At 36.8% G+C, this 16,863-nt stretch overlaps 1 protein-coding gene and 1 non-coding gene across 6 annotated transcripts in view; one reads left to right on the top strand and one right to left on the bottom strand.

Moving 5' to 3' along the window:
- Nucleotides 1-16,863, top strand: part of NRF1 (nuclear respiratory factor 1) — a 121,876-nt gene that overhangs the window by 57,169 nt on the left and 47,844 nt on the right. For all 5 annotated transcript variants that reach the window (XM_043871748.1, XM_043871752.1, XM_043871753.1 and 2 more), the window contains one exon: nucleotides 9,213-9,353. In XM_043871748.1, coding sequence (XP_043727683.1) covers nucleotides 9,213-9,353 — 141 coding nt within the window. The remainder of the gene's footprint in view (nucleotides 1-9,212; nucleotides 9,354-16,863) is intronic.
- Nucleotides 2,575-2,646, bottom strand: TRNAW-CCA. The gene has a single exon. It is a non-coding gene; the product is annotated as a tRNA-Trp (tRNA).

Consider the following 16,863-nt stretch of genomic DNA (forward strand, 5'->3'; position numbering starts at 1 on the left):
CACTGATATCTGAATTGCATATTTTAAATCGTTTTTATTTCTTCAAATAATTGATTTAATCCTTCAATGTTGAAATATAGTTGAATATTTTGATTATATCCCTATCTATAGCTAACTTTATAAAAATAGTGTTTCACTCTTGGATAATTTTACCATGTGAACTGTTCTTTCTTTGGATGAGGTAACTTTGAACCATTAGTAGAATAATGATCTGTCCAGAATTAAATTGCATTTTATTTTTACTAGGATAAAATTTCTGAGCTTAATATAAAAAAAAAAAAAAGAAAGAAAAAAAAATTTCTGAGCTTAAAATGAATTTATTAGATTTTCTCCCATATTAAGCATAGATACTTCACATGTTCAGAATTAGTAATCAGTTGAGATTTTGTTTATTGTATTTTTTTTCCCCATACACAGATGTTGTCATTCTTTCTTAACATTTTTGAGTTTGTTTTGAGTTTTTCCTCAGATTCCTGAGTCCCTAGAATAGTATGCATATTAAGACCTTTCCTGAGAAGAGTGTGATAGATGGCTTTCTAGTTCAAAATGATACCTGACTAACAAAGTAATGGAAGTGAGACCAGTTAATTTTGTTATAAACTATAATATAAATATTATATTTATATTATTGTTAAAGATTTTATTTTAGATTGGAGCAGAAACAATCCAAATCAAAACCCGGTTCTGTTCAATTTATATGACATACTTACAGTGACTCACAAGTGTTCAAAGTAGCTGCAAATGATACCATCAAGAAAGTGAGAAAACAAGCTACAGAATGGGAAAGAAAAAAATATTGGCAAAACATATCTGATACAAGTTTGTACCCAGAATATATAAGTAACCCTTATAACTCAGCAGTGACAAGACAGTTAACCCAGGAATGCCCTGGTTTTCAGTGGAGGGGACTTAGTGCTTCTACTGCAGCAGGCATAGTTTCAGTCTCTGGTCAGGGAATGAAGACCCGGCAAGCCGCACAATGTGGCCAAAAAAAAAAAAGACTATTAACAGAATTTAAAATGGCAAAGAATCTGAATAAATATTTTTCCAAAGAAAATATAGAAATGACCAGCAAACACATGAGCACTTGATAAATAACCATTAATCGTTAGGGAAATGAAAATCAGAACTACAAAGAGATACCTCATGCCCACTACAATGAATATAATTTAAAAGATGGACAATAATAAATGTTGATGGGGATGTGGAGAAATTGGAACCCCTATACATTGCAGTTAGAGATGTAAAATGATGCAGCTGATTTGGAAAACAATATGGTAATTTCTCAAAATATCAAAAGAACATATGACTATATATGACTAGTGACCCAACAATTCAATATGACCCAACAATTCTACTCCTACATTTATCCAAGAGAACTGAGAATAAAGCTTATACACACAATGTTCATAGCAACAAAACTTATATAAATAAAAACGAATGCACAATGTTCATAGTAGCATTGTTCATAATAGCCACAAAGTGGAAATAACTCAAATGTTCATCTGCTGATGAATGGATTAAAAAAGTTGTATTATCCATCCAGTATAGTATTACTCAGCAGTGAAAAGGAATGAAGTACTTATAAATGTTACAACATGGACAAACCTTGAAAGCATTGTGCTGAGTGAAAGAATCCATTCATAAAAGGCCACATATTGTATGATTTCACTTATGGGCAGTATCTGGAGTAGTCAAATCTGTAGAGACAGAAAGTAGGTTAGTGGTTGCCAGATTTGAAAGGTAGGGATGGAGGAATGGAAAGTGACAGCTAGTGGGTTTGGAGTTTCTTTCAGGGAAGATAGATTATGATGATGCTTACGTGACCCTACAGATATTTAAAAGAGTAAATTGTACACTTCAAATGGGTGAATTGTATGGTATGTATGATAGACTGAATAATGAATGGCCCCCAAAGATATACAGATCCAAATCTTTATATGACGTAAAGGATTTTGCAGGTGTGGTTAAGTTAAAGATTTTTGAGATGGGGACATCACTCTGGATTATCCAGGTAGGCCCTAAATCTAGTCACAGTGTCTTTATGTAAGAGGGAGCCAAAAGGAGATTGATATAGAAGGTGGAGATGTGTCAGCGGAAGCAAGAGGTTGGGTGCAAGGAACGGGTCAGAAGCAAAGCAGTATGTGTTCAACAGCAGCTAGGCAGGATGAGAAAATGGATTCTCCCCTAGAGCTTCCAGAACATCCAGCCCTGCCAACAACTTGGGCCTATGAAACTAAGAGAATGAATTTGTATTGATAGAAGCCACCAAGTTTGTAATACTTTGTGGCAACCATAGGAAGCTAATATGTATGGCATATATGAATTATATTTCAATAAAGCTGTTAAAATTTTAAAAGCAAAACAATAAGCAAAGCAAGCAAGTGTAAGACAAATCCCTACAAAAATAAATCATGGATCACAGCATTAATATGAAGTGAAGTGAAGTGAAGTCGCTAAGTCACGTCCGACTCTTTGCAACCCCATGGATTGTAGCCTACCAGCCTCCTCTGTCCATGGGATTCTCCAGGCAAGAATACTGGAGTGGGTTGCCATTTCCTTCTCCAGGGGATCTTCCCAGCCCAGGGATCGAACCTGGGTCTCCCACATTGGAGGCAGACGCTTTAACCTCTGAGCCACCAGGGAAGCATTAATATGAGACAAAGCCAAGTTCTCAAGACAAATCTCAAGACAAATGAATATTAACTGAGGACCATAGGTCTTTGAGTATTGATAAGCAGTATAAATTTATAATGAACCTTTTATGTCTCAACATTAAAGAATATAGATCAAAAATTAGAAATGGGATTTAAAAAAATAGAAACCACAGTGGTAGTAGGAGTCTGCAATATTTTTGTCACTCAAGGAAGAAAAATATAAATAAGAATATAGAGATCTGAAGAGTAGAATTAATAAGGTTAATATAAAAGGTAGATATATTAACATTGATACCATACTAAGGGAGAATATACCATATTTGAAAAATTACATGAATGGATTATAAGAATTGACCATGTGTTTTTATTAGGTCCCAAAGAAAATCTTAATAAATTGTAAAAGGTAGAAAATTACACAGGTCATATTTTTGATAAAAGAATAAAAAATGTAGAAATTAATATAAGAAAGATTGACAAATTTTCAGCCACATGGAAATTTAAAAATACTTTTTATTATAGTTGTTTTACAATGCTTGGTTAGTTTCTGCTATGCAGCAAAGCGAATCACTCATATGTATACAAAAACACTTGAGAGAACAACTTAATCTGCAAACTATTTAAAAACAAATTTTAAATAGCCTTAAAAATTATGATTTAAACTGATGCTTAAAAGGATATTTATTGCCTTGATTTTTTTTTCTATATATATAAGAAAGAAATAAAAGAAATTTCATCCGAGAAAGACAGTAAGTAAACATGTGGAAGAAATTAATGATTTTGTAAACAGAAAGAGAATTGTTACATTCAAGAAATGGTACTATGAAAAATCTAATGAAATAGATAAACTAGCATACTAATTGAGAAAAAGGATGAAGAAAACAAATACACAGTCTTAGAAGTGAGATGAATTATAGTTGCAGATAAAAAATAGATTGAACATTGTAAGGAAATTCTATGCATTAATTCTATTCTTTGAAATTAAAGACCTCAACCAAGTGGATAATTTAATAAGAAAATAACCAAAATATATCCAAACCAGTAAGACAATAAACACAAGATTGAAAAAGTAATTAAACCATATCTCTCAAATGGATACAATACTCCTGATTATTTCGAGTGACTTCCGTTAAACCTTCAAAGTATAGAATATTCCTTAATCTTATATATATATACTCGTATACAGGGTGGTATTAAAGAATCAGAGCTCATATTCACTGTAATCAGTTATACAGTGTATTCTGCATAATCTCATATTAGTAACAGTAAAAGAAATTATTTGGATTTTATAATAATGTCTAACATTTACTGAATGCTGTGTTCTAGGTTATAAGTTATAAGCACTTTTCATGTATTATCTCATTAAATAATATTAAAACTCTGGTATTTGCATTTTGTCCTCCTGCCTGAAGCCATCATTAACCTTTCTTCTTGCTCTTTTTTCTGGAGGCTGCTGGGAACTCTGGAAGATTAAAATTCCATAGGGCTGTTCATCTTTGGAATATGGATTTCAGACTCAAGATTATCAGTTTTTTACAAATTTGTCAAAGGAGAATTGAAAAATTTACTGGGTCCTCTAATAGGTGGTGTTGAAGCTTTTCTTATGTTTTCCAGCTTTTCATTTATTTCTCCATATTGTGTTCTGCCCATATTACTTCCTTGCCTACACTTGGAATGTGAGTTTTAGACAGGTTAATTGAATCATGCACATAGATTGGTGTTAATGTACATAGCTAAAAACTTTGCTTTGGTGTTTAAGCTTTGATTTTGTGAATGATTTCCCACACTGATTTTTCCTTTATGTGGCTCAGTGTCCTCATGTGTGAAATAAAGATAATAGCAACCTCACTGGGGAGAAATAGAAATTAAAGTTTATTATCTTTCTCCTATATGTAGTCTTTATGAAGAACTGGCATGAAAGGAATTGAAATGAGCTTTATAGGAATAGGCCTAGGAACCACAGTCACAGAAGCAAGATGTAGCTCAGGGGTTGTCACAGCTTCCTTGAAAACATCCTTCTACCTTCATTTAATTCCACCTTCCCAGTAGATTAGTGGACTCTGGAGTTGGTCATGATTTCTTCTTCTAAGTCATTCACTTATTTAGGTAAGTTTTTTAAAGGTGGCTTCAGGTTACCTGAAATGTGGAAGCATATTTAAAAAGTAATAAAGTAAGGGACTTCCCTGACGGTCCAGTAGTTAAGAATCCGAGCTCCCAATGCAGAAGGCGTGGGTTAGATCCTTGGCTGGGGAACTAAGATCCCATATGCCACATGACACAGGCAATAATAATAATATAAAAAAGTAATAAAGTAAAACCCTGTTGCTTGTTTATTAAGTTATACAACAAATGGCTAAGACTGTTAGATATAAAGTATGAGGTAAGAATTCCATCCAGGTCTTTTGAGGTTTCAGGGTTCAAAACAAGGGATCCAAGGGGGTTGGGGAAAAAATCTGGACTGAGGCAGGAGAGGAAAGAGGCTGACATTGGGCCTGGAAAGAGAAGAGGACGAAGCCAGCAGATTCAACAGCCTGTGGCTGGCTCTATGCCAGGTGTGTTTCAGGATCCCTGATCTGAAGGCAGTCCTGCGCTTGGGCATCTCTTGGTTATCTTCGTCAGATGACAGTGTATTTTTAATCACAGAGGAGCTCATAGGTAAAAAAATAATTTTAAAAATCTTTTTGGAGACCTTCCTGAAGACTTTTCTTTTATCCAGGAAAGCAAGTATACAGAAGGATTTTGATATTTTATCTGGGGTTATTTTTGCAACCTCACTAAAGGCTCATTGACCTTATGGTTGTAGCAACCAATTCCTAAATCATCAACAAGCTCATTCTGTGCCCAGAACTCTAAAGTCTCCTATAAATACCCTAAACACCTTGTTGCTGGTAATTATGAGAATGTTTGTTAATGTATTATCTGTACATGTCTGAATATGTGAAACGTTTCATAATGTATGTGGAAAAAATAAATGGTCTGGTTCCTGGGCTCGGTGATGTCATAACACTAGTTGTGTGTGACATAGAACAACATAAGTGACACACGATTATTTGAGTCTGTTGGCATTTAAAAGAGTAAAAGAATTAGGGCAAGAACACTTGGGAAGTTTTCTCAGAGAAAGTGGGAATTGAGTTGGGTCTTGAATAATGTATAGTATTTGAATTAGAAACAAAATTAAAGACCCAGAGATAGGAAGTGTGTTAGTTGCTCAGTCGTGTCCAACTCTGTGACCCCGTGTACTGAAACATGCCAGGCTCCTCTGTCCGTGGGAATTCTCCAGGCAAGAATACTTCCTTCTCCACAGAGGTAGAAAAGAACTTGCTGTGTGCAAAAGTTAGTGAGAAGGCTGGCCGGCTAAAAAGGAAGGATGGTGAGCAAAGTTGCCTAGTAGGACGCTGGCTTATACACGGGAAACTCAAGAGGGTGCTTATTCACATAATCTACAGGGCTGAGCATGCACAGCTGTAGTTAGTGGCCTTGGCCGAGAGTATTGGGAAAGCAAGGAATGATCAGAATGGTTGAAATGCAATCCTGTAAGAAGTGGGGCACTGTAGGACTATTTTTGAGAAAAAAGAGAAACGATCAGAAGTGACTGAACATACAGGCTTTGGAGCTACTTAAAAATTAATTTGACTTTCTGCTATATTCCTGTATGGTTTGGGAATGTTACTTAAGCCTGAGTTTTCTTATCTGCAAAATGGATATAATGATAGTTTCTTTATAAAACTATGTGAGAATTAACTGAATAATATTTGCAGTGCTTGACACACAGCGAGTATTCAATAAATGGAATTTGATTGTGTCAATCTTTCAGAAATTTTAAATGGCAGCAGTATAGAGAATGAATTGGAGGAGAGTGTGGTAGGCAGACCAACTGAATTTGTTTTTAAGTGGTTTTTAATTTGAATTGTGAAACCAGTTAGTTGGCAGTGACATGTTGGTATGAAATGACAAAGGCTTTACCTGTGGATTTTGGAATAGAAAGTGGAAGTTTCTGAAACAAACCTATATTTCATCATATCTGTGATACCATGAGTTATAGGATGCACCATTATTTATGTGCCACAAAGAAAGAAAAAACACTGATAAACTTTGACACAGTGCTTATATCACTTAGAATTTTTATTTTATACTTATTGAAAGAGCTTTTTCAGGCTTACTTAGAGACAGCTTTTGATCATACTGCTTTTGTAAATATGTAAAAAGGAAAACGTAAGTGAAACAAATTTCCTATTTCTGAAATTGTTTTTTAGCTATTCCTAAAACTTTTTCACATTCAGAGTCCAATTCCGAATTACTTCCTGTTTCAGAGTCATCATTGTCTGCATGGTTGCATGTAATATATTGTCTTCCCTACCATCAGGAGCATGGGTAATGCTGCATTTCTGTAAAAAGAGCTCTGCTATTGTCTCTGAGACTTTTTCTCAGCTGTGACAAGTTTGATGCTGGTGCTTTTTGGTCTTACCAGAAAGATCACTGGGGAAGTTATCAGACAACAGCCAAGGTTCACATTCCTTTCTGAAATGGTGCTAAGTGGTTTGCTGATTGAAAAGGCCTGAGGGTTGTAGTTGTGCCTCTAGGGATAACAACCATGTTCACATATGTGCAGGCCATGACTGCTATGCCCCATGCCACTTTGTCTATAGCGATTTTAAGAAGTATCCGAGTTTCAGAGGAGTGGTAAATGGTGGGGGGTGGGGAAGGGATTATCTCAGGATTTATAAATTAGGTAGAATTGAAATGCTAGCTTTATAACTCTGGGAAAGTTAGTTAACTTTACTAAGCAAACTTAGAAATACTGTGGTCACAACCTGAAGTTGTAAATTACTCTTAAGGATGTTCTCCCAGCATTTTTTTTTTTTTTAAATCAAGATATAATGGATAAGTTTAGCAAAATGCCTGGATCTGAATTTCTGGAATTCTACTGACCCATAAAAATGGCTGAAATTGTTTAAACTAGCTATTAATGTAATAATAGTAATAAGCTAATGATTTTTTTTCTTTGAATGCCAGATGCTTCTGCATAATGGAAGTTTTTTATACTATTTTCATTTACTCTTACTATGGGCATGTATACTGATATAATGGTTTAACCTGATACATAAAGTTCAAAGACTATAACCTATGCTTACTCAGTTTTTCTGTAGGTTGGTAGTGTAAAAACTCTACTTATGATGTAGAAACCTAGAAATCAGAAAATATATATCCTTAAAGATGTCATGGCAACACAGCTATTTACAGTAAATACATTGGCAATAATTTTTGAAACTTTCTCTTTAGAAACCAGGATAAAACTGAATTTCTAGAGTAATAATGATTTTATAACTTTGTACTATTTTTCTTTCATCACCTTTATTGTTGATCTGTTGGAAGTTTCTATAAATGTTGTACATCATAGCCAATAATTTTTACTTTTCCATATGTTTGAGGTGGAGTATGGGGATTTTTCTCTTCTAATCTTTATAATGAGATATTTATAAGGAAGTATATGGTGACTGAGAGTTCAGTCCAGGACTATAACATTGTTATAACTTCTGGGTAAACCTCATATTCTCACCTTTTTTTCTATGATGATGGCCTGAGCCCTGAAAGCAAGTTAATTTTCTATCCCATCTTGTTACATTTTTATAACTCCATGGCTTCCCTTATTATCCCTAAAGTATCCTCATCCCCCTTGGTGTATTTCTTGTAACTAAGTGAACCCATTATTGGTAGTGGTAGAATCCAGTGTATTCCCTGCATTCTACAGAATAATGTGTACATGTGCAACTTGCTGCTGTGAAGTTCTGTTTTTTGAGAGACTTTCACTGATAGTGGAAGGAATGGAGTCAGAGCAACAGGTTCTGGTTCAGACATGGCCTTGTCAGAGTTACAGAGGCCTCATGGGTTTAAAGTTCACCTCTATCACCAGGGAGTCCCTGACGGAAAGGAAGAGTACTTGACCAGTGGTGCTGTCTCTGGCCCCCGGGCCTTACTGATAGTGGCGCCTGTGACACCCAGTATACACTTCTTGTTTTTTTTTCTCTGATGCCTTTTAGTTCAGCCTCTTGTACAGTTGGTCTCCTGTTGGTAGTCTAGGTTTTTAGGAAAAGAGCAGCATAGGAAAGATTCAAAGAGGGTGCTTAGAGTTTTAGAGACATAAATCCTCAGTGATCTTGGAAATGATTTTGGTAATTAACTGCCACAGCTGGGTTTAATCAGATGGCCTGGGAAATGCAGAATGTGAATACCATTCCTGTTAGATCTGGAACAGGTAATGGGGCCAGCATTTACTGAGGAAATGTGATTTTAACTGAGGAGCTGTATTTCTAGAAAACTCTTTCCTCTGGCTTCTTTCTCCCATTGTTACCTGTAATTTCATCATCTTTCCATTTAATTCTGTACAATGTGATGTCTTTGGGGCCAGCGGGTATTTTTATCCACTAGTTGTAGACATGTTTGTTCTTAGGGCTCTGCAGTGGCTGAGGGAGTCCGGCCCTACCCACTCTCTGGTTGCTTGGCACCAACCCTCCCTGGTTGTTGGGCATCTTGTTTACTTCTGCCCTTAATTCCCTGCAGGTGCGTAAGTACAAGAGCATGATCCTGGAAGACCTGGAGTCCGCCCTGGCAGAGCACGCCCCTGCGCCACAGGAGGTTAACTCAGAGCTGCCGCCTCTCACTATCGATGGAATTCCAGTCTCTGTGGACAAAATGACCCAGGTAAGGGGCGGGGAGTGAGGAGGAGAGACAGGTGGCACAGGTGTGGGCGGGCCTCACATCACTTTTTTTAGTTTTGTCCTCAGTGATCCACCATCAGAGTAAGATGCAGGCTGGAGTCTGATAGTGAAACAGTAGCAATCTTGGAAAAGAAAATGTAGGCCAGAAGAATGCCCCCAGCAGAGGGCATGGATATGGTCTTCTCCTGTTGGCAGTTTTTTCCTTTCAGTTGGGCCCTTGGGTTAAAGAAACTTTTAACTGGAATTGGTTTGGACAGGAGACTGTCAGAACTTTGATGAATCACAATCAGATGGGGCAAGAGACCTGTAGTCTCTTTTGAGCTGAACTGTTCCTCTTTCCATATAAATTCTGAATTCCACGACACTGGGAGAGTGGTACTACAGGGGCCTCCCCTCTCCAGGAAATAAGAATGGAAAACTCCAGACGGACTCCCTCCTGGGTCATTGCTTCCCTGCTCTCCCTTTGAGAGGGAAAGTCAAAATGTGCTAATCACGGTAAATCAACATAACCTCAGGTGTTTTGCTGAGGTGGCTCCTTTTGTTTTTTTAGCTCTAAAAGTGATAGCTTGATCCAGATCAAATGCTTTTTTTTATAACATATCTTCCTACCGTTTTTCTTTATTAATACTTATAGCTTTAAATCCAGTGTGAGCTTTCTTTTCTTATCTTTGTTTTTTTGTTTGTTTGTTTGGCCGTGGCACATGGCATGCAGGATCTTAGTTCCCTGACCAGGTATTGAACCTGCTGCAGCGGAAGCACAGACTCTTAATCACTGGACTGCCAGGAAAGTCCCTTCTTTATCGTGTTCAGACTTCAGCAGCATTTATCATACTCCTTCCTTCTCAGAACTTTCTTCTCTCAGTTTCTGTACCCCCACACTCTCCTGAATATCCTCCTGCCATTCTGCGTTCTCCTTCTCAGCTCTTCTGCTGGCTCCTCTTCCTCTTCTCACTTGACCAGTATTGGTGTGTCCCAGGGCTCTAGCTGTAGTTTTTCTCTAAGTAATCTCATCCTGTCCGATGGGCTTTATATCCCATCTGTATGCGGTCTATACCCCAGCTTATATCACTAGTAGATTTCCAGTACCAGACAGGCCCAAAACAGAACTTTGATTGCCTCCACTCCCCGCTCCAAATCTGTTCCTCCCCTAGTACCCTCACATCAGCTAACAGCTAGCTGCACAGTCCCTCTGGTTGCTCAAGTCCCCGCATAGGAGTAATCCTTGGTTTCCCTGTTTTGCCCTCACTACCCAACAGCCACATTTAGTTCTTCAGCAAGTCATGTCATTTCACCTCTGAACATATTCTGAATCTGACCATTCATCTTGGTCCCCTTCACCACCCTTGCCCAAACCTTTAGCTTCTCTTGCATGGACTCTTTCCATTGATCAGTTCTGTTGATCTTTCTGTTGCAGTCCATGTGCTACAGAGCCACCAGAGATTGTTTAAAAAACTTAAATCAGGTGATATCACTCTTGTGTCAGCCCTTTAATGGCTTTCTACTATTCCTAGAATCAAACTCAGACACTCCAAGGCTTCTGAGGCCCTATATAACCAGGCCTCTGCCTCATTTCTCATTCTCCCCCTTAGTCACTGTGTTCTGGCCATGCTCACCCTCCTTCTTTCTGTCAAACATGCCAAACTCTTTCTTTCACTTTTGTTATTTCACCTGCCTGAAACATTGTTCTCCCAGACTGTTGCGTGACTGACCTTACCTTATTCAAAGTCTAGCTCAGATATCACCTCCTGAGACAAGCCTTTCTTGATTATCCCATCTAATGAAGCTTTCTTTTCACCACCAAGTCACAGACTAATACAGCCCCATTTTACTGTCTTTACAAGACTTTTCACTACCTGAAATTATCTTATTTGTTAAATTTATACTTGTGTGTGGTCCGTTTCTTCAGCTAGAATTGAGAGCAAGGGCTTAGTTTCTTTCCATTCCTCACCACGGTCCAGTATAGCTGCCTGGCATCAGATAATACCTGTATTCTAAATACGGTTGACCCTGTGTATCTGTGATTTCTGCATCTGTGGATTCAGCTGGGAAAAAAATTGCAGAAAGTTCCAAAAAGCAAAATTAGAATTTGCAGCACTGGCACCAGTTTCCATAGCATGTACGTTGTATTAGGTATTGCAGGTAATACAGAGAGATCCAAAGTGTACAGCGGGATGTGTGTAGGTTGTGTGCAGATCCTGTGCCAGTTTACGTAAGGGACTGGAGCATCCTCTAATTTTGGCTGTCTGTGGTGGGCTTCTGCAGCCAATGCCCCGAAGATGCCAAGGGACTGCTATAGTAATAGTATCTGTTCAGTAGATGACCTGAAGGTCAGAACAGAAATGAGTCCAGTGTCACGGGTAAGGGGATCGTGAGGCTCCCGAGTAGTCATTCATGCAGTGCAGACATTGATGCTGCAGCTCAAGGGGTGGTGCCTTTTTTTTTTTCCCTAAGTCTTAACCGGTTTAAACTAGCAACTTGGTCTGAAGTAATGCAGTATTTTATAAATATAAAGCTAAATTGTAATCTTTTGATTGTTGGATTCGTAGATCTTTCTGTGGACACTTGAGGCATCTCTAGATAATGGTTCAAAAAGGAAAACATTACCCAAACTTTTTTTCCTGTCACTTCATACCTTCTATTATTAGTAATACGTTGGGCTATTCTGACTGGTTAAAGAAAACATAAGGTGAATTTTACCTCATTAATGTAAAGAATCTACTCTATCTCAGATATAAAGTACATCTAAAGCTGACTAAGCTTCTGATTAAGAGGCTTACTTAATCAGAAGTGAGGAGTAATCATTAAGAAGAAGGAATGTACCATGTTTAAGAAACTCTTCTTCTGCCATGGGAGTGTTTTGCTTCTTTGTCACATTTGGTATGTTCAGTTGAAATAATCTGAGATTTTTATTATATTAAATCATGGCTACTGATAATTACGAAAGTTTGCTGATGATCATAGAAGTCAGAGCAAATAGTTTAATTATCATGTTTGGGGTAAAACATTTGAAACTGTTTTTTCATTTTTGTGAAATATGCACTCAGTATAACTTGGTGCAGTGGTGCATCCAAGGAAAGCTGGTACCAAGTCATGAATCAGTCTCAGAGATGCTTTGTTGGAAGCAACATCTTCTTTATGGCTGTACATTCCCTCCTTACCCTTCTCACCACAGATGACGAGTGAAAAATAACACGTGGCAAACAAAACAAATGGTGAGGAGGAATGAGCAGAATGATGAAAAACCCAGCTCCCAGCTGAATGGGAATTTCTGAGTATTCCAATCCTGGGGGTGGCCCCCCACAGTTTTCTTTTTTTTTTTAAGTTATATTTAATTTGGTTTCCTCAAATAATTTCTTAATGTGAGACAGATACCTCCCTTTTAAAAAAATTTTAACCTGTTGATCCTAAAACTATTAAGGGTAGTAAAAGCAGAGTTTAATTTCAAACCAAACCTAGATAGGCAAGGTGATGGGAATATAAAGTATCAGCAATAGAATGTACATTGGTAAAGTTTTTCCAGAAGACAAGTTGGCAAAATTTTCAATGTGCATGTCATGCCCTCCAAGTAAGCAAAGATATATGCTCATGCCATTGTTTACAAAAGGAAAAGCTGAGAATAATGTGACTGAATAAATTATGGTAGTGGTGTTTACCTGGAAAGAAGAGCAGCTTAGCCCAGAAGAGACTAGAAGTGAATATGCAGTAAAATATTAGATATTAGAAATGATGATTATCTATCATCGTAGAATAATACTGTGGTATATTAAATTAAAAACTGATTATAAAATAGCCTTTCTTATATACTGTATAATTTTGAGGAGTTTAGGGCTTTATTTCTGTTTGTTTGTTTCTACTAGAGGGGCTAGATTTTTCCATTCAGGGAATACAGAATTGAGTTAATTGATCTCATTTGTTTAAAACATGCGCACAAAACTTGCCTGTGTGCACGCGTGTGTGTGTGTGTGTGTGTGTGATAAATTTTAAAGGGGTATACACCAATATTAGCAGTGATTATCACTGTGTGGTGGCATTATGGGTGATTTTCATTCTTTGTCTAAAGCGTGAATTACTTTTATAACCATAGAAGCCCCAAGTTGAATTTTTTAAAGTGCAAGTTTGATGATGTTCCTGCTTTGTTTTGTCCAACGATTTTTTTTTTTTTAAGTGTTCTGGTGAAGATGTCAACTGTTTTTTGTTTTTGTTTTTTAAATTCTCCTACCTGTAGCTACTGTGTGTTGGAAGACACAATACTAATTCTTTACAGGAGTATCTCATTTAATCCTTGCTGTCCAGTGTGAGAGTGTGTTTATGTGTGTATATAATTTCTATTTTATAATCAGGGAAGAAGAGCTCAGATATGATATGTAACCATAAAGGACAAAGTGGATACCAGTTTTGGATACCAAATGAAGTTTAAGTGTATACCAATTCTAGGGACCATGATTTCCTTGAAGTGATAAAATTCCAGATTTGTAAAAGTGTGCTAGAATAGAGATGGACTTGGGTTAACCAGACAGCTTGACTAATCATCTTCTCTGCACTGAATGCTATGGAGATGACTACTTTACAAATATAATTCCATATACAACCTAAAATGAGTTCTGAATCATCCAAGGAGAATAAATTGCATTCAATATTGTTTCAATGTTATATGTTCCTTTATTTTGATTCTTTAAAAATTAGAAAATTAGCATGGTTAATTAGAGTCAGAAGATCTAGTCTTTAAGTCCCAGGTCTACTGCACAGTAGCCCTGGTTCCTAGTTTCATCTAATGAAAGTGAGAAAACATATGCCCTCCTTCCTTATGGAGCTGGAGGTAGAAAAAATGAGATGTTATATTGAAAACTACTTTGAAAACTAAGGAATCACACAAAGTATTACTACTAATTAGAAATGCTAGATATATATGTTACCTATATTGAATAACCTGAACATAACATTTCTCACTCATTTTTCACTTAGAGAAACTTAGGGAACCTAGAATTTTTATTTTGCTCAGCAGTGAAGTACAACAGTACAGTTCACAGGGTATTAAAGAATTGAGGCATAAAGAGAGAAAGCAACGTAGGGATTGAAGCAAGCTAGTGACAAACAAGTAGAACTTAGACTGGAGTCCATACTGCCAGTGCTTGCTTCTCCCTCTCTGTCTCTCCCCCGACTCCTGTCATACTCTCTCTCTTTTTTTTGTGTAAAACTATATTGTGATCATCACTCAGATTGAGTGTTTCAGGTAGTTTTGCACTGAACAGTTACTGTTATAAAACAAATTTCTTGATTTTCTCTGACAACCATCAAAATTGCCTTCTACAACAGATTGAAATTAAGATACTAATAACATAGTATCTTAAATTCTGTGTGAACTGAATGCCCTGATTCTTTTAGGAATCAGCTTACTAGTTTTGGTTTTTGTTGTGTTTTGCTTACTTTTGGTAAAAGTATAATTCTTTATGAATAAATAGATTGTTTACCTGAAAAGCTTCTGTTTTTACTGTTATAAATATATCTTGATTCTGATATTTTTGTGTTTATCCGGCAAAAACCACACAGCTCTATAGTATTTTTAGTGAAAAAAATGAAGACGTGAATTTCTAGGCTCCTTTAAGAACAGTGGCTAGACTTCATCCCATTTCTGTCTGCCTCTTTGCATAAGAATTGAAGGAGGTGGAGAAAAGGCTTAGGAGAAGAAATCATTAATTTAATATAGATTCTGCAACCTTGTTTACAATGAAATAATTAAATCATCTTTTTCAGAGATTTTGAAGGACAATTTGGCAAAATTTTCTAGTATACTTCAGACCAGAGACCAGAGGATGGTCTAATTGTACTTTTCAAGCTTCAGTGTACAAAGAAATCACCTGAGAGTCTTGTTTGTTTAAATGTAGATTATGAATCAGGACTGGAGTGGGATCTGAGATCTGCCTTCTACCTTCTAGATGATGCCAGTGCTGCTGGCTCTCAGACTGTAGTTTGAGTTTAAGGACTTAAATCATTTCTTGTAGAGTCTTTAAGTCATAATTATGATTTTGCTGGTGGAAAATCAGTTATGTTCTTTACCACATTTGAGTTCTATAGGAGTCTTCTTGTTCTTGGGAGGTTGTTAATCTTTTTGTAATTTGTGTTAGAAAATATCCAGGCAAAGAATTACAGAATAAATACCTCTGGAAAGAACAGTCTGGTATTATTGGTTAAAATCCACTCCTTTTCACCTCTCCCTTTCCTCTTCTCCCTTGAACTTACTGCCCTCCTCTTACTCTCACTGGGGCAGTCTTTGTTGCTTTAATATCCCCTTGGAGTAATGATGCAACAGGATAGTAATTCTTCACCAGTTTTCAGGGGAACCTCCAGAAACATTCAGCACAGTGTGATTACTTCTTTGGAAGAAATTATTCACAGGGATTAATAGGTTTTACTTAGAAAACATTCATCAGTTATCAAGTTAGGTTTTTTTGAGTATTGTTTTGCTTTGTTTTAAAAAAGCATATATCTTCCCTTTTCTCCTCAAAGGCTAGGAAATTATGCTAAGTGAAATATGCCAAACACGAAGGACAAATATTGTTTGATTTCACTTACATGAGGGATCTAGAATGGGCAAATACATAAAGACAGAAAGTAGAATAGAGGTTACTAGGGGTTGGGGGAAGAGAAATGGGGAATTATTGTTTAATGGATAGAGAGTTTGTGTTTGATGGGGAATGGGTTCTGGAAATAGCGGTGATGATTGTACAACATTGCAAATGTACTTAGTGCCACTGAACTATATATTTTAAAATGATAAATCTCATGTATATTTTACTACAATTAAAAAACTTTTTAAATAAGAAGAGGTGGATAAAAAGTAATCAGTTCAGTGGTCCTCAAACTTGGCTGCACAGTAGAACCACCAGGGGAACTTAAAATCCACTACAATTAAAAAACTTTTTAAATAAGAAGAGGTGGATAAAAAGTAATCAGTTCAGTGGTCCTCAAACTTGGCTGCACAGTAGAACCACCAGGGGAACTTAAAATCCTAGTGCCCAGGTCATGCTCTAGACCAATTAGACCAGAATATCTGGGGATGAGATTTAGGCTTCTGCAGTGTTTAAACTCCCCAGGCAGTTGCTTGTGCAGTCAACTTTGAGAACCACTGTTATGGATCGCAGGTCCTAACTGCTTCTTCTACTGTCATGTCAGAATCTGTGTGCAGAGTAGGCTTTTCTTACTGTCTGAAATGATCAAAAAGTATTGATGTGTCTGATGCCATTCCACATTTTGTAAATGTTAGGTAGGCAGGATGCGATCAAGAGAAAAGAAAAATAGCAAAAACATTGGCTGTGTTCTTAAATAGAGCACAGCCTGTTTTGAATAGAGTAAAATAATTCAGGTTTTATTCAGGAATACTAAGGGAAGGGAACATGCATTTATATTCTATATTCAGGACAGAACTAGATTAGAGAAGAAGAATTATGTACTATATGGCAAAGAATATCTAGAACAGATGACTATTTCTTTCAAAT

Source organism: Cervus elaphus, chromosome 18, assembly GCF_910594005.1.
Source record: "Cervus elaphus chromosome 18, mCerEla1.1, whole genome shotgun sequence".
NCBI lineage: Eukaryota > Metazoa > Chordata > Mammalia > Artiodactyla > Cervidae > Cervus > Cervus elaphus.